General features: G+C 43.5%; 1 protein-coding gene across 10 annotated transcripts in view; it reads right to left on the bottom strand.

The window, feature by feature from the left end:
• Positions 1-25,158, bottom strand: part of LOC123993121 (dedicator of cytokinesis protein 10-like) — a 185,925-nt gene that overhangs the window by 68,646 nt on the left and 92,121 nt on the right. For 7 of the 10 annotated variants that reach the window (XM_046294930.1, XM_046294927.1, XM_046294929.1 and 4 more), the window contains exons 2-8: positions 23,783-23,902; positions 22,214-22,303; positions 19,328-19,410; positions 4,258-4,330; positions 3,568-3,690; positions 1,727-1,861; positions 656-854 (exon numbers count right to left, since the gene is read on the bottom strand). In XM_046294930.1, coding sequence (XP_046150886.1) covers positions 656-854; positions 1,727-1,861; positions 3,568-3,690; positions 4,258-4,330; positions 19,328-19,410; positions 22,214-22,303; positions 23,783-23,902 — 823 coding nt within the window. The remainder of the gene's footprint in view (positions 1-655; positions 855-1,726; positions 1,862-3,567; positions 3,691-4,257; positions 4,331-19,327; positions 19,411-22,213; positions 22,304-23,782; positions 23,903-25,158) is intronic. The other 3 variants (XM_046294931.1, XM_046294928.1, XM_046294933.1) reach the window with 1 other exon arrangement.

Below are 25,158 nucleotides of genomic sequence, written 5' to 3'. Positions count from 1 at the left end.
AAGAATATTCTCTGATTTTGATCCTACCTGTGTCAGATGTAAAGTGGAACCACAAACAGATCTGGAACCAGGCTAGGGTTCTGTCGGGCATATTCTACTCTATATTCCAAACTCCTCTACTCTTTCCTCTCCCGCTCTGGGGCTATGAGGCTTAGGTGTCAGGATCAAAGTTTTTTTTAAAGGAATATGTCCACTCAGCATTTGCTGCTCCCATAAGTTATTTTCTATGTATGAAACTCAGTGATACTACATAATTTAAAAAAATCACTTTTGGGAGACAGCAAACAGTCAGGGAACATCTTCCTTAAGATGTTGTTTTCAAGTCTTGTTTTCAGGACACGTTACGATGAGTGTGTCTCTTCTCATCATCAGGGTTCGTGTTCAGTAGGCACACGGAACAAAAACGGTTCAAAATGGAGTGAGGTACTATCTGGACTCTTCAAAATAAGAAACCCTTTTTCTCATTATCATTTGCGAAAGGTTTTACTACACTGAGTCCTAATAAACCGGAACCAGGTCCAGAGTAGATGTAGGGTGAAGTTGCATCTAGACGCTGATCTTGGGTGAGTTTAGCATTTTCCCCACTAATGGTAACGGTTAGGATTGGCGGAGGGGAAGCTGATCCTGAATCTGTATGGAGGTCCAGAGTACTCACCTTGCCGTGTGTCGATGAGGTCTACATTCTTACGGTCCAGCTGCGTCAGTGGGGTGGGGCCGTCGTTGGGGCTGATCTGGAGGATCCGGGTCAAGGTACTGATCCACTCCTCCATGTCCTGCTCGCTCTCCGCCGCCAGCACAAAGTACGTCACCTCGTTCATCTTCAGCTCAAAGGCATACTTCCTCAGACGGTTGTTCTACAGGGGGTGTTTTGGTTAGTGTTAGTTTGCCCATACTTTGACAGACAAGTCAGTAAATTAGTGAATTTTGTGCATTTGGGTAGTGCACGACTAGTTGCGTCTGTGAAATCTCCTATCGTATCATACCATATCGTATCCGTATTGTAACATTGTGTTACAATAACCCATAGGGCTCTGGTCATAAGTAGTGCACTATGTAGGGAATAGGGATGCAGTTGGGATGCAGTTCTTTGGTAGCCTTCCTGCTGCATTTATAGACCTGACTACACCTATACTGAACAAAAACATATATGCAACTTCCAACAATTTCTGAGATTCTTCTTAATTACAGTACATATAAGGAAATCAGTCAATTGAAATACATGAATTAGGCCCTAATTTATGGATTTCACATGGGTGCAGCCATGGGTGGGCCTGGGAGGGCATAGGCCCACCCACTGGGAAGCCATGCCCAGCCAATCAGGATGAGGTTTCCCCCACAAAAGGGCTTTAGTACAGACAGAAATACTCCTCAGCTGTTTAATCAGCTTCTTAATATGCAACACCTGTCAGGTGGATGGATTATCTTGGCAAATGAGAAATGCTCACAAACAGGGTGGTAAACAAATCTGTGAGAGAAATAATCTTTTAGAGCGTATTAAATTTGAGTTTTTGTTCAGTTTATTTCCTCTCAAGAGTCTTAGCTAGGGAAAGTTGCAACACTCCGAGCTCCTCGATTGGACAGTCTATAGGGAACCGGTTTTAATGTGTGCCAGTGGCGTTCTACAGATAGCAAGTGTGTCAATCTGTGTGTGTGTATCCCAGAATGCATGCATGTGTGTGCAAATCTAATTTCACAGTCTATTGGGACTCTATCATCGTCTACCCACCTGAACCACACCGGTACACGAGTCCAGGAAGATGCAGCCCTTGGGTTCTTTGGAGATCTTCTCATCTTTGTAAAAGTTCATGATGTAGGAGTTATCAGTCAGCTGTGTCAGCTGGAAGTACCTCCTCTTGAACGACTACAAGGATGTCAAAATAAAAATACAACCCCATCAAAATCAATTACAGGCAATAAAGACGTAGTTACCCTAACTCAGACAATAATCTGAGGTTATGTCCCAAATGGCACACTATTCCCTATAAAGTGCACTACTTTTGACCAGGGCCCTATGGGTAGGGCTCTGTATAAAGGTAAGTAGTAGTGCACTACATAGCGAACAGGCCATTTGGGACCCAACCACTGACTATGTGACAGTAAATTGGACATGGCCTGGGCCAGTGGTGCTCTACATTAACACAAAGTCTCTTTAGAAGAGACAGGCCATAACTTAAAGCCACGGGGGACTGATGAGGTCATAAAAAAGTGCCAGGACCCTGCAGGGCCGGTCTAACGAAGAGTCTGCTTTTTCAGAAGACAGAATGGGAGGGGGAGGCTGAGAGGGAGACCAGGAAAAGAGTGAGACGATAGAAAGAAGAGAGAATCAAGAAATGTGTGTTTGCGAGAAAGAGGAATGTAGTAGGAAAAAGTCCTATGACGAGGTAAAAAAAAGATGGTGGGGAGAGGGGAAGAAACGCCAAAGAGAGGAGTACAGGCATCAGAGAGAGAGAGAGACAGAGAGAGCAAGAGGTAGAGCGAGAGGAAGACAGGCATCAAAGAGAGAGCAAGAGAGACAGAACCACAAAGAATTTGAACATTTCACTTTTGTTTGTAATCCATTTCACTTGCTTTGGCAATGTAAACATACACTACAACAAGTATGTGGACACCTGCTCGTCGAACATCTCATTCCAAAATCATGGGCATTAACATGGAGTTGGTCTGCTAAAAGAGCCTCCACTCTTCTGGGAAGGATATCCTCTAGATGTTGGAACATTGCTGCTATAACAGCCTCCACTCTTCTGGGAAGGCTTTCCACTAGATGTTGGAACATTGCATTTAACCACAAGAGCATTAGTGAGGTCGGGCACTGATATTGCTCGCAGTCGGCATTCCAATTCATCCCAAAGGTGTTCGATGGGGTTGAGGTCAGGGCTCTGTGCAGGCCAGTCATGTTCTTCCATACCGGTCTCAACAAACCATTTCTGTATGGACCTCGCTTTGTGCACAGGGGCATTAAAGTGCTGAGACAGGAAAAGGCCTTCCCCAAACTGTTGCCCCAAAGTTGGAAGCACAGAATTGTCTAGAATGTCACTGTATGCTGTAGCATTAAGATTTCCCAAAACTGGAATTAAGGGCCTAGCCCAAACCATGAAAAACATCCCCAGATCATTATTCCACCGCCAATAAACTTTACAGTTGGCACTATGCATTGGGGCAGGTAGCGTTTTCATGGCATCCGCCAAACCCAGATTGGCACGTCGGACTTTCAGATGGTGACACGTGATTTGTCACTCCAGAGAACGCATTTCTACTGGTCCAGAGTCCAATGGCAGCGAGCTTTACACCATCCTATGATGATGCCACGTTGAAAGTCACTGAGTTCTTCAGTAAGACCATTCTACTGCCAATGTTTGTCTATGGAGATTGCATGGCTGTGCGCTCGATTGTATACACCTGTCAGCAACGGGTGTGGCTGAAATAGACAAATCCACAAATTTGAAGGGGTACATACACTATATATTGAAAGTATGTTTCCCATGCCAATAAAGCCATTTGAAAAAAAGTTAATTGAGAGAGAGAGGGGGGGGGGCGTATTGTTGGGGAGTCTGTGGCACACTTCCCCACCCGAACAGTGATGCTGTTGTTGACAGTGCTATTGAAGTTCCCTTTATAGAGCCATCCCGATCGGAACACACCGATCCCTCCTCCTCCACACCCTCCTTTAGATGAGGACAAAGACGTTGTGTCCTGCAAAAACCAAAACAGACATCTTCAAATCAGGCTCGATGGGTACATCCCACGTGACAAACTATTCTCGATGAAATGCACTACTTTTAGGCAATCTAACTTTATAGGGCTCTGGTCAAAAGTAATGCACTACAAAGGGTGCCATTTGGGACCAACTAAACCAAGGTCTAAATATGTCTGCCATTGACATGCAATAAGATACTTTGTTCCATTTCATTCTATGATGCCTAATTTGTCATGAACATACAGGAGGAGCCATAGAGGAGCCATAGAGGATATTGTTTTTGGAGAGTCATTGATTCTGGTTCAGTTGAACTCAATTGAATAAAGCTTCTACTCAATGTCCCTAAACCAAAAACAACAGAGTAGAAATATGCGAGCAGACGTGCATTATGACAGTTTAACAGTAGGGCTAATCAATGGCCTCTGACTATTCATCATACTCAGGCTACGTCCCAAATGACACCCTATTCCCTATGCAGTGCAATACTATTGACCATAGCCATATGGGCCCTGTTCAAAAGTAGTGAATTGAAAGGGAATAGGATCCATGAAAACAGGCCTGACCTCATCCTTGTCCACGTCTTCATGATCAATCTCAAAGGAGTGGGAGGGCAACTTCTCCGCCTTGTACAGCTTCCTGTGAGGGAGAGAGAGATTTGATATGTTTCTTTATGTTTGCTTTGGCAGTGTATGTGATTAACATGTCTCGTGGGCTTCATAACCACGTCTTTATAACAATTCAATAATGATGGGACGGGAGACGGGGATCAGTTCCAGCGGTGCAAAGTAACTAGGTGAAAATACTGAAGTCGTACTCGGTGACTTTCACTTTAATTGAGTCATTTTCTATTCTGTTATCTTTACTTTTACTCAAATATTACAATTGAATACCTTATCCACCACTGATCAGTTCAACATTCAACACCCATGACGCTTTGCGCATAAAACTAAGGTAGGTACGGTACCTAAGTACTACTACATACAACTAAGGTAGGTATGGTACCTAAGTACTACTACATACAACTAAGGTAGGTACGGTACCTAAGTACTACTACATACAACTGAGGTAGGTACGGTACCTCAGTACTACTACATACAACTGAGGTAGGTACGGTACCTAAGTACTACTACATACAACTAAGGTAGGTACGGTACCTCAGTACTACTACATACAACTATGGTAGGTACGGTACCTAAGTACTACTACATACAACTGAGGTAGGTACGGTACCTAAGTACTACTACATACAACTATGGTAGGTATGGTACCTAAGTACTACTACATACAACTGAGGTAGGTACGGTACCTAAGTACTACTACATACAACTATGGTAGGTATGGTACCTAAGTACTACTACATACAACTAAGGTAGGTACGGTACCTAAGTACTACTACATACAACTGAGGTAGGTACGGTACCTAAGTACTACTACATACAACTGAGGTAGGTACGGTACCTCAGTACTACTACATACAACTATGGTAGGTACGGTACCTAAGTACTACTACATACAACTATGGTAGGTACGGTATCTATGTACTACTACATACAACTAAGGTAGGTACGGTACCTAAGTACTACTACATACAACTGAGGTAGGTACGGTACCTAAGTACTACTACATACAACTGAGGTAGGTACGGTACCTCAGTACTACTACATACAACTATGGTAGGTACGGTACCTAAGTACTACTACATACAACTATGGTAGGTACGGTATCTATGTACTACTACATACAACTAAGGTAGGTACGGAGGTACAACCTTTATATACAACATTTCCTCCCCTCTTACACAAATTGTCCCCATTATGAACAACAGTCCTCTGCGGTCTGGACAGTGTCGGACACAGGACCAATCTGAGCAATGACTGTAGCAGGAACCCACACTTTGGTCCGTTGAGGTAGTTCCTAGCCAAGACAGTTCCTCTAGGATTAAAAGCTGTTCTTTGTTCACTTGACTTGGCTCTCCTGTTGACATCCCACATGAAAAAAAATACTATAGTGTATACTATGGTAGGAATACTATAGTATTCACTGTAGTGTTTTGCAGACTTGACGTACAGTATTCACTGTAGTCTTGTGGGGACTGAAGTGGCCATACAACCGTTATATACAACCTCCTCCTTTGGTCCGTTACTATAGTAATTACTGCATTGGTTTTGTGGACTGTCGTATACTGTAGATTTTCCTGTAGTGTTTTTGCAGACTAGAGTATACTGTAGTTTTTAGGGACATTATTGTAGTATTTACTAAAGTGTTTTTGTTTAATTATCTTTGATATAGAAGTGGTGGGCTTTGTCCTTGAGGAAACATACTGGAGAAATACTAAAATAGAAAATTTTCCATAACAGGTAGGCAAGGACTGGGTTCTGAATGTAGTTCAGAGCTTCTGCTCTATTCTATAACCTGTAGGGGACACAATATATGGTCTATACTGGCATGTAGGTTTCTCACTTAAGGGTGGCACAAATTGGGATATGGGGGAGGGGAATGGGCAGGGGATGGCAAATTAAATGCTGTAGTATTTACTATAGCTAAAACAATTAGTATTTTGCAGACATTTCTGTAGTATTTACTACAATGTTTTTTTGTGGATAATACTTCAGTATTTACTATAGTATTCTACAGTATACTACAAAATGCAATACTAAGAACTACTATGATCGAGGAATACTAGTGTGGAGTATAGTATTCTACAGTTTATTACAGAATTATAAAGTAAGTACCGTAGCATTCTATAGTAAACTGTAGTACTGTACTGTCTCATTTGTGTTCTGGGGTTTGAATAGGTTGAAGCTCGTGTGTAGCTATCTCTTCATGAGTAGCAATGCAGGTGAAGCCTTAGTGGTTGCGTGAGGTCTATTCCTGTAGGATACTTGGGAAGCTATTCAAGTATTGGTGCAGTGTCCCTTGATCCCGAGACGCTTTTAATGTTTCATGGTCTCTATGATCCTCTCCGCGAGCCCGTTGGCAGATGGATGATATGGTGCAGACCTGATGTGCTGTACGCCATTCACCTGTAGGATTGTAACCAATTCTTGGGACAGTAGCTGCGATCTGTTGTTGTTAACGAGTTGGGAGTGGCGATCCGAACCAACTAAACACCTCCAAGCATCTCAATGATAACTATCCTCCCCCACAGCAGACAACCGGACTGTACTGACCGCTCAGTTCTCCTGGAAAGGTAAGATTTCAGTTCCGGAGCATCTCCCGTGGACGGACATCTCCTCCTCATGAACATCAACATCCTTGTTGATGTCCATGACTTCAGCTAACACCGGGTGGTTTTATGGTGTTTCCCTGCACTTGTGTTGAATTGACTGGTGCATTTTCCACTTGTCTGAAGAAGAAGATGTCCACTTGGTTACGCACTCCAGAAACTATGCCTAGGGCTTCTTGTTTTATCGGTGCGTAGTTCATTTCAATGTTCACGATGCAAAAACAATCAGCTTCACTTCACCTGAAGCCATGATGTGATATGGGACAAGACTGCTCCCACACCATACGAACTAGCATCACAAGCTATTGGATGGGCAATGATTGGTCAAAGTGTGTCCCCATGCCTCAGATTTCAGAAGTGTTTCCTTGGTTTTCACAAATGCTTCCTCGCATTGATCTGTCCATTTCCATGTTTTGTCCTAACAAAGCAACTGATGCAGTGGCTTCAGCTTCGTTGCTAAGCTTGGGATAAAGCGTCCATAGTTAGTAACTCAGGAAAGAACGTAGTTCCCTCACATTCTGAGGAGCTGGGCTGTCCAAGATAGCATTGACCGTGGATGGAGCCTTATGGAGGCCCGTAGCGTCAATGACGTGTCCAAGGTATTCAAATGATGAACTCACAGTCTAGTCCTTCAATCTCTGTAAGGTTGAATATACATTTTGGAGATGGTCCTCTTCATCCTTTCCAGTAACGAGAATGTCATCCAGGTAGCATTGTACTCCTGGCAATCCACTCAAGATCTGGTCCATCGCTCTCTGGAAGAGTGCTGGTACACTTGTGATTCCAAACGGTAGAGGAAATGACCTAAAGAGCCCATTACGTGGCACGACAATCTGCTCCTTTGACTTTTCATCCACGTGAATCTGAAAGTAGGCTTGGCAGAGGTCGATTTCGCTGAACTTTTCACCCCCAGCTGAACCTGCGAAAAGGTCTTTGATGTGTGGTAGCGCATACTGTTCAGCAGACAACACCGGGTTAACTGTGACTGTTGCCCTTTCCTTTAGTCAAATTACCAAATCATCCTATATGGTCTCATGGTGGAATGTTAATAATATTTTTCATAATTTCATAATTATTATTTTTTTTAACTAAAAAAACAGGTGTTTCAATGTCAAACGGTTTTGTTATATTTCAGTCTTCTGTGAAGTATATCAAGTGTAATATTGGGATGAAAATCAAAATGTAATACATTTCAACTCTATATCTGACATGGTACAGGTATGCAGGTGTCTTCTTTTTTCTAAGCCCATAACCATGTGTGTGAGGTGTATATTTTTGTTTCAAAATAGATTTGTTTAAGACTACCAAGAAACACTGTGTGACCCTGATTTAGCCCACTGCAGGAAAAGGATAAAGTCTCCACATATCCTGATTTCAACATCCTTCTGATTAAGGACTGGTATGATGGGTGTCACCCATTCACCCATGCTGACCGGCTCTAGTAATCTAGTAATTCCAGCCAATTTTCATTTCTCAATAGGCTCCTGATTGCCACTCACTTCAATATTGCCCTCAACCACAGAACTATTTTCCTCAGTCGCGTGACCTTCCATCACTTCACTTACTGATGTTTCATCCTCAAGTTCACTCATTTAGCAGTTTTTAATTCCAAAGTTTGTCTTCACAGTTGAATAAATGTACTTTCCTTTACTCACTGTATATTCCTCCCTTTTTAATTATATTGGTTTTCCGCTCCTAAGTCCGTCTCGAATCCTTTCTGCCATTCATGACGATAGGGTTGGGCGGTATCCAGGGCGCAAAAATTAAAACCTCAAAACAGCCCATTTATTATTGTTTATTATCATAATGCTAACAGAATTAGCACAACTAATAGTGAGTTTCCATTGAGGCTGCTAGCTAAATATGCTAACGAGGGCAAATAAAAATAAATGAATTGCCAAAACCGGCAATCCAGCTCATAAAGTTATGCATATATAGATAGGCAGGAGCTACCGAATGTCCTTTTTGGTGAGTTTGGACATTTACAAGCGAATGTAAATGAAAGACATTATGCAAATTAACAACATTTTGAAGCATGCTGGTTTGAAGAATGAACAATACTGGCTCTGGAGCAGCATGTTAACACGCTGTGTCTGTGTGGAGTCTAGAGTGGATAGGGCAATGGGCCTGCCTGCTGTGCTCGGAGAAGATGGGGGAGGAGAATATGGGCTGAGAATGGAGAGGGAAAAAACAGAATGAAATCAAGATAGCAGCTGTACAGATAACTCATCCAAAGGGCTTTGACTTCTCAAACACAGCAGACAGCTAACTCAATATGATGCCCCGTCACCTTATTAATTCAGCGACTTACTTAGATAACTAGCAAGTAAAACTTAGGGGCCGCGTTAACGCAGAATTCTACAGGACAAAAAGATAAAACGCATAAGACATCTCTTGCTGCGTTTTGTAAATGCAGATCTTAAATGCTTCTTATGGTCTTATCTTTAAATCTGCGTATTTCTCCAAAGCTCAGTTGTCCTGAGTCTGCACAACACTGCCAGGACCTAGGATTAAGGGAGACACTCAAGTTGTTTAATACTCTATCTCTTGACACATTGATGAAAATAGTCTTAGCCTCTAAAATTTCAAGCTGCATGCATACTGGACCCTATTCCAACTAAACTACTGAATGAGAGTGCTTGGCCCTCCTATGTTGAATATAATAAACAGCTATATATATTTTAGGCTGGATTTCTGTACAGCACTTTGAGATATCAGCTGATGTACGAAGGGCTATATAAATACATTTGATTTGATTCACAGGATGTGTAATAAAGCCTCTCTTGAAAATGCCAAACCGTGACCCAGAAAATATAAAAAACTAAATCAGCCTATATCGAATCTCCCTTTCCTCTCAAGCAACTCACTGCCTTACTGAAAACAAACAATGTATACAAAATACTTCAGTCTGGTTTTAGACCCCATCATAGCACTGAGACTGCACTCGTGATGGTGGTAAATTACCAAGACTCTGCATCTGTCCTCGTGCTCCTAGGCCTTAGTACTGCTTTTGATTACAATCGATCACCACATTCTTTTGGAGAGATTGGAAATCCAAGTCGGTCTACACGGACAAGTTCTGGCCTGGTTTAGATCTTATCTGTTGGAAAGATATCAGTTTGTTTCTGTGGATGGTTTGTTTGTCTTCTGACAAATCAACTGTACATTTCGGTGTTCCTCAAGGTTCCGTTTTAGGACCACTATTGTTTTCACTATATATTTTATCTCTTGATGATGTAATTTGGAAACATAATGTTAACTTTCACTGCTATGCGGACGATACACAGCTGTACATTTCGATGAAACATTGTGAAGCCCCAAAATTGCTCTCCCTGGAAGCCTGTGATTCAGACATAAGGAAGTGGATGGCGTCAAATATTTTACTTGTAAACTAGGACAAAACAGAGATGCTAGTTCTAAGTCCCAAGAAACAAAGAGATCTTCTGTTGGATCTGACAATTAATCTTGATGGTTGTACAGTAATCTCAAATAAAACTGAAGGACCTCGGCATTGCTCTGGACCCTGATCTCTCTTTTGATTAATATTTCAAGGACAGATTTTTTAGATCTTCGTAACATTGTAAAAATCAGAAACTTTCTGTCCAAAAATTATGTAGAAAAATGTATCCATGCTTTTGTCACTTCTAGATTAGACTACTGCTACCCGAATAAAGCACTAAATAAACTTCAGTTAGTGCTAAATACGGCTGCTAGAATCCTAACTACAGCCCAAAAATGTGATCATATTACTCCAGTGCTAGCCTCCCTACACTGGCTTCCTGTCAAGGCAAGGGCTGATTTCAAGGTTTTACTGCTAACCTACAAAGCATAACACGGGCTTGCTCCTACCTATCTCTCTGATTTGGTCCTGCCGTACATACCTACACGTACGCTACGGTCACAAGACGCAGGCCTCCTAATTGTCCCTAGAATTTCTAAACAAACAGCTGGAGGCAGGGATTTCTCCTATAGAGCTCCATTTTTTTGGAACGGTCTACCTACCCATGTCAGAGACGCAAACTCGGTCTCAACCTTTAAGTCTTTACTGAAGACTCATCTCCTCAGTGGGTCATATGATTGAGTGTAGTCTGGCCCAGGAGTGTGAAGGTGAACGGAAAGGCTCTGGAGCAACGAACCGCACTTGCTGTCTCTGCCTGGCCGGTTCCCCTCTTTCCACTGGGATTATCTGCCTCTAACCCTATTACAGGGGCTGAGTCACTAGCTCTTTCATGCCGTCCCTAGGAGGGGTGCATCACTTGAGTGGGTTGAGTCACTGATGTGATCTTCCTGTCTGGGTTGCCCCTCCCCCCCTTGGGTTGTGCCGTGGGGGAGATCTTCGTGGGCTATACTCGGCCTTGTCTCAGGATGGTAAGTTGGTGGTTGAATATATCCCTCTAGTGGTGTGAGGGCTGTGCGTTGGCAAAGTGGGTGGGGTTATATCCTTCCTGTTTGACCCTGTCCGGGGGTATCATCGGGGCCACAGTGTCTCCTGACCCCTCCTGTCTCAGCCTCCAGTATTTATGCTGCAGTAGTTTATGTGTCAGGGGGCTACGGTCAGTTTGCTATATCTGGAGTACTTCTGTCTTATCTAGTGTCCTGTGTGAATTTAAGTATGCTCTCTCTAATTCTCTCTTTCTTTCTCTCTCGGAGGACCTGAGCCCTAGGACCATGCCTCAGGACAACCTGGCATGATGACTCCTTGCTGTCCCCAGTCCACCTGGCTGTGCTGCTGCTCCAGTTTCAACTGTTCTGCCTGCGGCTATGGAATCCTGACCTGTTCACCGGACATGCTACCTGTCCCAGACCTATTATTTGACCATGCTGGTCATTTATGAACATTTGAACATCTTGGCCATGTTCTGTTATAATTCCCATCTGGCACAGCCAGAAGAGGACTGGCCACCCCTCATAGCCTGGTTCCTCTCTAGGTTTCTTCCTAGGTTTTGGCCTTTCTAGGGAGTTTTTCCTAGCCAACGTGCTTCAACACCTGCATTGCTTGCTGTTTGGGGTTTTAGGCTGGGTTTCTGTACAGCACTTTGAGATATCAGCTGATGTAAGAAGGGCTATATAAATACATTTGATTTGATAAAAATACTTTAAAGTACTACTTAAGTATTTTTTGGGGGGTATCTGTACTTTACTATTTATGTTTTTGACAACTTTTACTTCACTACATTCCTAAAGAAAATATATTTATTTTTAGTCCATACATTTCCCCTGACACCCAAAAGTACTTGGGCACATTTTGACAGGAAAATGGTCAAATTCACGTACTTATCAAGAGAACATCCCTGGTCACCTCTGCTGCCTCTGATCTGGCGGACTAACTAAACACAAAAAACTATAAATTATGCTGTCTGGTTTGCATAATATAAAGATTTGAAAGTATTAATACTTTTACTTTTGATACTTAAGTATATATAAGTATATATTTAAAAGATTCTTTCACTTTTACTTTAGTCATTTTTCTATTAATGGTATTTTCACTTTTACTCAAGTATGACGTTTGAGTACTTTTCCAGCAGTGCTTCTTGTAGCAGGCATTAGGCTAAATTAACACAGGTCTCATCAACAATCTCTTAAGCCCATGTGCTAGTGATTAGCCAGCCAATTTGTATATTTCAAGTTTAGCCAACTTGGACCTATTTGCTAGCGAAGTAGGTTGAACAGTTGAATTGTTATGAACACACTCTTCCGTCTGTCTCCAACTGCTTGAAAATTCAGTTTGTTCAGATGTTGAAATGAAGTGGCCTAACTTTTTTTCATCAGAATGAGAACGAGTTGCCAATTCCTTATATAATTGTGTTTTATGCTTTCTGCACATTTATAAAACCCATTTATAAAACAGACTAGCTAGTATAACAGTTTTTGGCTAAAATGCTACTAGCGGTACATGGTACACCAATGCTGTGCAACAAACTGAGCATTCATTTTCCAAAATCAATGTTCATTGAAACTCTCGTTTTAGTAGGGTCTCCTCTGCGCGCAATTTGAGTAGTTGAGACATAAAAAGGGTATTGTTAGAAAATAACATCCTCAATTACAGTAAAATAATGTTTCAATGTGTTTTGTGTCCATTTTGTGGGCCCAAAGCTCAAACGCAAATTGAGAGTTCAAACCGCTTGTCATAGAGAAAGACGTGTCCTCTTGTAACGGTATTTGTCATCTGAAGAAGAGGAATCATCGGACCAAAGCTCAGTGTGGTAAGTGTCCATGCTTTCTTTATTAAAACTGAACACTATAACAAAATAAGGAAGGGGATAACCGAAACAGCCCTGAAAGGTGCAAAACACTAAACAGAAATTAACTACCCACAAAAAACCTGTGGGAAAAAGCTACCTAACGATAGACAGCTGTCACTGATTGAGAACCATACCCGGCCAAAACAAAGAAATACAAAAACATAGAAAAAGGAACATAGAATGCCCACCCAAATCACACCCTGACCAAACCAAAATAGAGACATAAAAAGCTTTAAGGTCAGAGCGTGACACCTCTCAACTTTATTGGCGTCACAGGCTGGGGGATAGGCTTGGTGTGTGCAAATCATAGAGGAAGAGGCGAAGCTAAAATCTGTCCAAAATTAGCCCAATGCGTTTCTATGGTCTTATTTTGGATTTGGACCGAAACTTGTTGCCAGCCTTCCCGCTTTTGGGACAATGACTCTCATTGTTAGGGTGGAGAAGTGCATCTCTTCATTATATACAGATCTCTGGTGTAAATGAAGAGGTGCATCCAGCACATGAGGAGCGAAAGACGGGCAAAAATACAACACAAGAACAAGCGGACATAAACGCTCATAAAAACGAAAAATAACAAAACCCTGATTCTTGCGATACAGGCATTTGGAATATCGCACCATACATTGGAATTAATCGAAAATGAGATATAATCGCCCAGCCTTATCTGCCCCCCACCCCACTGGAAATAAGCATCCCGACTGTTCTAGTCTACTCCCCACCAGAGTATGTGAGCTGAGCGGAGCTGGACCGGAACGAGGAGCTGAGCGTGCTCAATTTGACTGTAGTGTATGGGGGGTGATAAGGGACATATATAAGCCTAGGCCACCGTACCACCTGACATGATACCAACGCCTTACTAATGTCTGCGTGACGCCTGTATCACGTGTTAATGAAAGTCATAATGTGCATAGTTTATATTTATATGAATTAAATCTCAACCATAAATGTTGAAACGTACAATTTTTCCCGTGCAAGCAGACATTCCATGGTAGCCAACTTGAACTATAGTGTAGCCTACGGCGTGTGTATTTCCTGTTATCGCTAATGGCCTAGAAAATATGATGCCCAATGTGTATATAATCGGTCTCTCCCTCAACACCTAATGGCATGTTATGATATGTTATCTCGCTGTATACAGATCTAGATGTTGTTAGCCAATCATAGACTGTGTTGTTACCAGTTCCACATCAGTTTTGTGTCCACGGCTTTCAGACGAGTTCATAGGTGCTATTCGGAATCCTTGGGATGTCCATTCCTCTATCAAGTATAAATGTTAATTGGTTAAGTTTCGTGTTAGTTTAGGGTAAGGACGTTCCAAGGAATCCGGATTGCAGTGACCGTTCATAGAGTGAGCGACTGGCACGGTATTTGAGAGCTCGGCGGCGACACAGCCATTCATTTGTTGTTGTTCTTCTTTTTTAAGCGGCAGAAGGGATTTTCGAGTGTCGGGCCCAGATATTTTCATTAGAGACTATGAAAATAATTACCAAGATGTACTTGATCCAGTTGAGGAGTAAGTATCCAGTTGTGATATCGTTAGGAAATATTTAGGCCTACTGTATTTAGGCACATGTTTGTTGATAACGTATTGTCGAAAGCACGTAGGTAATGTTATTTACTGTGTCGATAGTGGGGGTAGGCTAGTGTACAATAACGTAATTTGAAGTGCTAGTATTATTTATTTAATGGATTAATTCAATTGTAAATGAAATAACTATTTTTCACTGAAGGGAGACGAGGTACAACTTCGATCGAATACCTAAAATCGTGCCTGACAATATCACAACAGTATCCGAATATAGTGTGGATACAGCAGTAGCCTATTCTACAACAATATAAATGTATATGCTAGTATTATTTATCTAACTGATCAATTATATTGTAAATGCGGACGGGTACTCTATTTCATTAATTGATTACGTTTTGTACAAGGTAGATACAGGAGTAGTCTATAGCCTACAATAATAATGTAATTGAGTGTGCTATAGTATCATTTATTTAATTGATGAAGACAATTGAAAGTGGGGATGGGTAGGCTACTTCATTCAGTGAATACTGAATATATTGCTATCTCTGGTAGTATGTTAATGACGCTTTTCAATGTTAAACTCATTTCTAAATCTCTAAATCTCTTTTAGTCAATATGTGACGAGCCAGGCAATCGGCTTCACTGCAGCTGCTCAACCCACCACCCTCACTGCTCTCCCTCCACAAGTAACCACATCCTCTTCTCCTGTTCTCCTCCTAAAAATGACTGTACATATACCCCTGTGCCCATCTCAGTGTAACATGATCCATCCAAGGCCTCAGCTGGATGCCTAAAATGTGAGAAATGTAAGCGAGATGCTATACTGTGTGTGGATGGATGGCGTTCCAAGTAAAGACTTGAGAAGATGGCAAAGGATGAGATGAGAGCATACAGTGATGAGAGTGAGGGCATACAGTGATGAGAGTGAGAGCATACAGTGATGAGAGTGAGAGCATACGGTATGAAAATAAAGACCCCTTGGGATCTAAAAATGAGTGTGGGGTGCCTCTTGTGTCTCCTTTTTGTCCGTTTGAGGATACTACAGTCACCCCTGTTTTGGAGCTCTACAGACAATTCCTTCCACCTCGTGGCTTGGTTTTTGCTCTGACATGCACTGTCAACTGTAGGACCTTATATAGAGCGGTGTGTGCCTTTCCAAATCATGTCCAATCAATTCAATTTACCACAGGTGGACTCCAATCAAGTTGTGGAAACATCAAGGATGACCAATGGAAACAGGATGCACCTGTATGTGGATTGCACCTGTATGCACCACCATATGGATTCGTTTCAATACTTCAAAACCAAGTGGCAGGTCCAGCTAGTCATAAAAATAGATGCATGTTAAATAGTGATTTTGAAGAATGAATCCAGTTAGGAGCGTCAGTTTTGTCCCCTGTGAGCGCTGAGCATTAGCGCCGCTGTTTGAAAGGACATGGAAGGCTGGACCACAAGCATCGTTCCATGAGCGATGAGCGGGATTTCCAACCTCAACTTTGCTTACTTGCTCTTTCTCCCCACCCTCCTCTACTCCCCTCATTCTGCCTCCCCCATTTCGCTCTCCCCTCACAGACAGTCGGGGGTGGATGTCTTCCATTAGGGATATCAAGAGGGAGAAGACTACACTTAAAAGCCTCCAGGCAGAAAGAGAGACGGTCTGCGTTCCAAAAGGCACCCTATTACCACTACATAGTGCACTACATTTGAACAGGGCCCATAGGGCTCTGGTCAAAAGTAGTGCACTATGCAGTTAGGGAATAGGCTGTCATATGGGACGCAGACAGAGAGGATGTCCTGTTTCTATGTCTCCTTTCATCATATCGTAAATGTACTAGACTCAGTAATGACATTCAACCTCAACTTTCCCGTTGATACCTGTGTTTTGATAGCAACGTAACAGTCCAGCAGTATATTGTAGTAGTAGTAGGGCCTGTTTAACTACACAGGCAGGGGCTAACTTGAGCCCAGAGTGGTTTCTGACCAGATCACATTGTCAGGGAAAACCCCTGGCTCTCTGTATAAGTTCTAAGATCACCTAACTCACGATTACAAGACACAGTTAGAAACCTTTGGCGCTCTCACTCCCCTGAAGGTGTCTGCATACATAGGTTCGGTTTGCTCCTAGCAAAACTCGGCTAGGCGAAGTAAATACTCCCTTGCATACTCCCTTACAACACCTTTGTTTGAAAAACTAGAAAAAAGCGGCAATATTACTGTTTGTCCCTCTTGAGACGCCATAGCAACAAGTACCCTTCCTCAAAACCCTCTCATTTTGTTTTGCCGACCCTCAAATGAAATGTGCCTCCTTTGTTGAATGACAACAAACACTCCCTCCCAATCACTGATGAAGGGGCCTCCTGAAAAGGAAACCCGAAAAAACAAAGGGCTGCAAAAGTTAAAGAAAATTGTGTAATTTGAACTCTTTTGACTAGGAAGCATCAAGCTTTACTGCTGGGTGCATGGAGTTGGATAGAGGGTAGACTTGCTACACAGCTTGTTATAGCATGGGCAGTGCCCTCTTTCTCCATTTTAAATGTTAAAGTTTCAGTTTTGTAAACAGCAGATTGCCCCTGCCATTTAGCTGAGCCATACATTCTTTTATAAGGACAGCAGTCTCAGCAAATATAATTCATGCCATCTTTTTAAACCTCCTCCTGAAAAGGGTTTCCAACAGGCTGTGTTTGTGTGTGTGCAAAAACAGGCAAAATCTTCTTTTTAAAAGGGTTTCCAACAGGCTTAAAAAAAGGCAATCTTCAGGGACACCCCTGTGTTTGGACGTCATAGTTTGAATAGTCTTGCATCATGCCAGACTTCAAGGCTCTTGTAAACTCAGCAAAAAGAAGAAACAGCCCTTTTTCAGGACCCTGTTTTTCAAAGATAATTCGTAAAAATCTGAATAACTTCACAGATCTTCATTGTAAAGGGTTTAAACACTGTTTCCCATGCGAAGACACTAACAGCTTACAGACAGTAGGCAATTAAGGTCACAGTTATGAAAACTTAGGATACCATGAGAGGCCTTTCTACAGACCCCAAAAAACACCAAAAGAAAGATGCCCAGGGTCCCTGCTCATCTGTGTGAACGTGCCTTAGGCATGCTGCAAGGAGGCATGAGGACTGCAGATGTGGCCAGGGCAATAAATTGCAATGTCCGTACTGTGAGACGCCTAAGACAGCGCTACAGGGAGACAGGACGGACAGCTGATCATCCTCGAATCGGCAGACCACGTGTAACAACACCTGCACAGGATTGGTACATCCGAACATCACACTTGCAGGTGCCTTGCTGGGGTAACATCTCACAGCAAGAACTGACAAATCTGGTGCAGTCCATGAGGAGGAGAAGCACTGCAGTACTTAATGCAGCTGGTGGCCACACCAGATACTGACTGTTACTTTTGATTTTGACTTGACTTTGTTCAGGGACACATTATTCCATTTCTGTTAAGTCACATGTCTGTGGAACTTGTTCAGGATACGTCTCAGTTGTAGAATCTTGTTATGTTCATACAAATATTTACACATGTTAAGTTTGCTGAAAATAAAGAGGACGTTTATTTTATTGCTGAGTTTATGTCATCTCTGGAGAGACACAGCTTGTAAAAATGACTAGCTCATAGTGAACTGGGCTGTCAATCTGTCAATTGGATCCCAGACATATAGTATGATGAGCCCAAACTGATCTCAGATCTGCTGCTAAATCTGTGTCCAGGGAAAGACAGAGGAACTGATTCAGAGAGAAAACTCGTCATGTGGATATGACCTCTATAAGAGCATGTACACTGTCTCTTAGTATCTATGATGTTAACTACTGTACACAGTATCAAAAGTAAACTAAGGATCAGTTTTAGAGTCGATGTACAGTATATCAACTCAAACAGATTGTAAGTTCAGCAAACTCAGTAAGGTCACGTGAAATTAACTGGACTCCAACATAACCAACCCATGGGAGACCAGGAGAACATTACAGTGGTCTGGATAGGGGTCAGAGGTCAAAGAGGCCCTGCTCTGATGGCTGAGTGACCAATGCACAGCCGTGACATCTCCGCAGATGGACAGCCTGCCACTCAACAACCCATCCCACCGACGTCCACCATTTTGTTTTTTGTTCCCATTGTTGACATCACAGAGAGCTATTTTTCAAGAGGCCCGTTATGCAACCGCAGACCACAGGCTGAATCTTAAATGGCACCCTATTCCCTATTTAGTGATCTCTGGTCAAAAGTAGTGCACTAAATAGGGAATAGGGTTCCATTAGGGACACGGACCCTGGATCTTCTGGTCTAGCTGAGGTTTTCAGCTGCGTCTTTCCTGGTGTTTATGGGAAGTACGCTTTTGGAAAGTCTGGCATGCGTTCCTGACAAAGACGCTATGTCAAAAACATTTAAGCCCTGGAGTGGGCCCTGTCTAACTTAATACCCATAACATCCTGACACTTAGAAGTGCATGAAGTGGCGAAGTACTGTGCTTTTCTTATGCGGAACAATGAAAATATGTACACACACTGCTCTGTACATTGGTGTAATCTTAGGCGCGGGTTGCAAAATTCTGGTAACTTTCACAACATTTCTGGGAAAACCTGGGTATTTTGGGAAAGTTGACAGAATTTTGCAACTCTTTCATAGCCTGTTCTGTACCTGGGAAGTAGCCGGTAATCTCCTGCGTACTCATCATATTTGTAATGGACCACGTGTAGTTGGGAGTTGTAGTACTCGCAGGCCTGGAATAGAGGAGAAGAAAGAGGAAGAGGAGGAAGTGGAGGGGAGAGAGGTTCTGTTAATGCCTAGTGCAGGTGAATAACAGACAGTTGATTCTGTCTGTATATATGACCGTGTGTGTGAGAGTGTTTTATTTCCTGTATTTATTTCACCTTTATTTTAACAGGGAGTAGCATTGAGACAATGGTCTCTTTTGCAGTTACACAACAAATTACACATAGGGAATATACCAGTCACATTCCTCAGCAAAGAGGTTCTCAATCAACAACAATAGAGATTTGTGTGTGTGTGTGTGTGTCTTGGCATGGGCAGTTGATGCTTAAAATCCCTTCTCTGCCACAACGTGGTTCTTATACAGCTCTACAGATGTCTATCAGAGAGTAGTCTCTCACACACACACACACACACACACACACACACACACACACACACACACACACACACACACACACACACACACACACACACACACACACACACACACACACACACACACACACACACACACACACACACACACACACACATCCATTGAAATAAGTAAATCCAAGGCACAGTAATGGTAATGTAAATGCAGTGTACAGCTTTGTTTTACATGAGTAGCTGTCCTCATACAACCCAGTGTGACGCAAGCTTGGGCTGCAGAGTCTTCATCCCTCTTCAACATTAATGTCATGTCCCAAATTGCTCCTTATTCCCTACATAGTGCACTACTTTTGACAAGGGCCCATAGGGAAAGGGGTGCCATTTGGGACACACACTTAATGTTGTTGAGTGAGGCAGACTCCGCAGCCCTGGCTTGCTTCACACAGGTCGTCTTGGAGCCCCACAAGCTTACAGAGTTACAAGATTGAATCCATGATTAGATTAATCAAACCATAAGAAGAATTGAATTAACATTCTGTCCCACGGGCTTGAGTTACAGACTTTCTTTCTCTCCCTCTCTTCTCTCGGTCTCTCACATGCACACAAAGCGCAGATACGCAAGCTCGGCTGCGCGCGAGCGCACTCCCTCGTTAACACACACACAGACGCTCACATGCACTCTCACCCTGTCTCTCTATCTCTCCTCTCGGCAGTATGTTTTCTCTGTTGTTCTGTGGATTCTTATCTTCTTTCTGTCTGGCAGTATCATTATCTATCACTTCAACACAGCTCCACTGGCAGTCCACACATTCATTATTAAAGACTCTCAAAACATATTTACTTCCACAAGGCAATAACACTGGGAGCACATACTTAAATCCTCTCTCTCTCTCTCTCTCTCTCTCTCTCTCTCTCTCTCTCTCTCTCTCTCTCTCTCTCTCTCTCTCTCTCTCTCTCTCTCTCTCTCTCTCTCTCTCTCTCTCTCTCTCTCTCTCTCTCTCTCTCTCTCTCTCTCTCTCTCTCTCTCTCTCTCTCTCTCTCTCTCTCTCTCTCTCTCTCTCTCTCTCTCTCTCTCTCTCTCTCTCTCTCTCTCTCTCTCTCATAAGTAAGCTGTGACGGTGTGGTGTCTGGTGTGTTTCCGTATGCAATGTTTGGCTAATTTGAGCACTTCCTCACAGCCAGCGTGTGCTGTAACTCTTTCACTTCAGCCTCACCATCAAACACGGTTTGTCACACGATAAAAGCATGAAAACAGGCACACCCAAATGGCACCCAATTCCCTATAGTGCACTACTTTTGACCACGGCCCATAGGGTACCACCCCAAATGATTGCCCTATAAAAGGGAATGGGGTGCCATTTGGGCCACAGTATAGGCTTATCAGATCCACATCTTCAACTGACAATCCAATAGGGGAAATGTATGCAAAATTCCGCTGGTCGTCATCATTTGCATTTCTAGGGTTCCTCAAAAATAGATGAAATGGTTTCATGGTGAAAAAGGTCGCAGTCATTAGTGCCCTTAGTGTCTTTGCCAGCCCAACTAAGCTGAGTAGAGCAGAGTTCCTTCAAAACAACAGGATGCAGTGGACAAAATCCCTGCTCTCCCTCCTCCCTCCCTGCATGGTCAGCAGGCAGCCTCAGATGATTCAGCTCCATAGACGAGCTCATTGGAAGCAGCAGTCAGCAGTCCAGTCAGCTCAGCCACACAGCTCTGACAACATGGGCTGGGTCTCCCCCCACACACACACACTCCAGATGCTGTTGATTCCCAGAGAGAAACATGATCCAGCAGCAAGCTGCACGACTGTACTTCTCGTTCCCTCTGGTTCAGAGGAGGAGCAGTAACTCCGAGGCATGGGTTCAGAATACATGTTAGGAACTTTCTCGTATGTATTCCGTACATAGCGACTGAAGTGGGTCAAGGACCAGGAAGCATTCTCTCTCTCTCTCTCTCTCTCTCTCTCTCTCTCTCTCTCTGTAGTCTTGCACTTTCACTAATAGAGCTAGCCGGGGATACTCTCGTTCTCTCCCGCGCACACACTCGCTCGCAGGCACACAGAATCACACACAGCTCCCGGAGGAACAGAACACATCTGGGCTCCTGATGTCACTGCCTTACGAGCTCATGATGTTGATGTAGACCTCTGTGTTGAGGATATGTTTAAAGTACACTAACAACTGCATGTAGTCCGGACCCTTACCCGGACAACCACCAGGCCAAGCTGCCTGCCTGCCAGACTGAATGTGGAGTCAGCCCTGCTCCGTAGCCCTCCTCTGCACCCGAGCTCAATCACACAACTAAGCATGGCACTCTCTCCATCACACACACACACACACACACACACACACACACACACACACACACACACACACACACACACACACACACACACACACACACACACACACACACACACACACACACACACACACTCACCTGTCTGACCAGCAGACACTCGGCCTGGAGCTCGGCCCCCTGGGGCACGGTGGACTGCAGTGTCCGTCTCTCCAGAGGCACTGTGAATACCTGGGGGACAGAGGGGAAGGAGAAATCAGATGGGGAGGGACAGTTTGATGTCAGGTAAAAGCTCATCTCTAGTGAAAGACTGTCGGGTCTGGAAGGGGTGTGGACTTGACATCTCAACCTCTTCCCCGAGAACAAAACTCTGTCGCTGGTGTTGACGCGAGAGCGGGTTTTGGATTACTGAGATTAGGTACTACACGCAGTCGTGGGATAAAATATATGTGCAAGTCTGAGTATGTAAATGCTTGAGGGGACATATGAAATCTAAGGATACAGTCTTTACCACTATGATGTACTGTCAGATCACTGAGCCCTATTCCAGTGTGTCAGCACTTCACGAATAACATCCGACCGAGAGCCCCGGTGTCGTCATAATTCATTCATAAATATTGAGGTCAAAAATAGCAAATGGCTCAAATAAATCATCCATACCTAGAAGGAAAGATTGACAGTTGGAGAAATACTGATCTCACTGATTATTACGCAGCTAGTGGCAACTCAATGCAATTCTGTCGCAAATAGCACCCTATTCCCTATGTAGTGCACTACTTTTGACCAGGGCCCATGGGACTCTAGTCAAAAGTAGTGCACTATACAGGGAATAGGGTGTCATTCATCCCGAATGTAGGCCACTGAGAACAGCCAAGTTCCCGCCCTCTCTGATCAATGCTTGGTTCTGATTTACTGTGTCTGCAGTCAGCTGTTTAAAATGCAGCACACTCAGAGGAAGGACATTTAGTTTGGGGTTTTGGAAGCGGATTAGGTTTGTCCATTAGCAAGTGACTTGGAGTTTCAATTAGATTGAGCTATGGAGACCCAGCAAATGAAACAGAACTGTTTGGTTGCCGGGCCTGTGTGTGTGTGTGTGTGTGTGTGTGTGTGTGTGTGTGTGTGTGTGTGTGTGTGTGTGTGTGTGTGTGTGTGTGTGTGTGTGTGTGTGTGTGTGTGTGTGTGTGTGTGTGTGTGTGTGTGTGTGTGTGTGTGTGTGTGTGTGTGTGTGTGTGTGTGTGTGTGTGTGTGTGTGTGTGTGTATCACGGTAGCAGAGTCATGACTTTAAACATCAACTCGAGAGCCGAGTCATTTCCCCGAAAACCAATTAAAACTAGTTCATATGAAGCGGCGGTCTTATGGAGTCACATTAGCGCACTAATTAAGTCACTAATGAGCAACAGCCACGGGACATTGGGGAGAAGAAGCAATGGGGGGGAATGAGGGGTTGAGAATGCAAAACGAGTGTGTGTGTCTGTCTGTCCTTCCGTCTTGTTGAAAAACATTGGTGTGGCTGGCATGAGCCAGACACAGACACAGTCCCACACACACCCACACCCTCATTCCTGCAGCAAACAAAATAAGTGAAAGGAGGTCATTTGTGGGTGACATACAGACAGACTTGACAGAGACAGGATGGCATTCACACACACGTCTCAAACGCACACGCACATACAACCCCCCCCCCCAAGCACAGACACGTTTGTACCCACCGTGAAGTCGTTGTCGGGGAAGAGAAGCAGCTCTCGGAGGGGGTCTTCCTTCAGCTCATCTCCCAGGTCACAGATCACAGCCTCATAGTCCAGAGGGTCTATCAGCTTGGGTTTCTCCTGCTGGAACACACACACACAGACAGACATTTGACTTATCCCATATGGCAGTGAAATAAATACTTGGGTACTACTTGAGGAAACACAGATGAGAAAGTGGCGGAGGCAGGATTCAAATCCCGGTCCACGTGGAACACACTCGTTTTCAAAATTGCGAGGTCAGCCGTACACTTGATGACTGCTGTAACAGTCACACCACGGGATATCCAACATAGTCAACTATTAGGTCACACAGAAAGTCTTCTACATCTAGGACTTATCCTGCTGTAACACACAGAGAGAAAGACAGACAGACAGACAGACAGACAGACAGCCAGCGACTCAAATGACTAGGCTAACACCAAGTGCAATTTGCCTCTACACTGTTCAATAATCATGACTCATAAACCTCTCTGAACTCTGAGAGAAGTCAGCCAGTCAACACGTATTCTTCAAATCAAAGACGAGCCAAATGGTGTGGCTAGGCAAATTGTCTAAAACCTCAGGATATCTGTTAATTTTTCCATTTCTCTTCTTTTTTTCCTTTTCTTTTGAAACGGCATGAAAAACTAGCTACCACCTCACTTCCTGTGTTCACTCCGTCACAATTGGATCAGCTCCACAAACATCAAGGCTGCACCCAAAATGCGGCCCTGTTCCCTATAGACCCTGGCCAGAAGTGGTGCACTACAAAGTGAAGAGAGTGCCATTTGGGACGCAGGCCCCAGTCTAGAGGGGCGGGGAAGAGAGAAGTAAAATAGAGGATGAAGTGGTTTACATGTCATGTGCCAAACCAAACTGAACCAGAAACATGTCGAGCTGTTCCCCTCTTTCCAAGAAGGGAAACTGTTTTACTGACAGATGGAGACTATATCACATTAGCAGTGATCATAACAGCTCAGAAAACATATTTAAACGATAGGCTCAATATCACCTATTATTTTTAAGATTCCGGTGCTTAATAGTATTTCGATGCAAAGGATTACATCAGAGATTTGAGTTCTGAAAAGACAGTAGACTGATATGTCACAAAGGCAGAAGTTTACAATACGTTTTAGGTTAAGGGTTAGGCTACACATCTGCACAGCACATGGTCTCAACAAGCCCATCCAGACAGAGCGTTTCACAGAAAGCGAAATGGACTGCACATGATGAGACGAGGCTATTTCCGTCCTCAAAGGAAAGCAGTATGTCTTATTCATCACTGCTAACAAAAACTGTGGTCGGAGAAGTGGAAAACTGAAGACCTGTGTTCTCTGTTTACACGCCCATAGCGGGGG

The sequence above is a fragment of the Oncorhynchus gorbuscha genome, linkage group LG13, assembly GCF_021184085.1.
Source record: "Oncorhynchus gorbuscha isolate QuinsamMale2020 ecotype Even-year linkage group LG13, OgorEven_v1.0, whole genome shotgun sequence".
NCBI lineage: Eukaryota > Metazoa > Chordata > Actinopteri > Salmoniformes > Salmonidae > Oncorhynchus > Oncorhynchus gorbuscha.
Note: the sequence above shows the minus strand (reverse complement) of the source record. Positions and strands in the feature narration are given on the sequence as shown.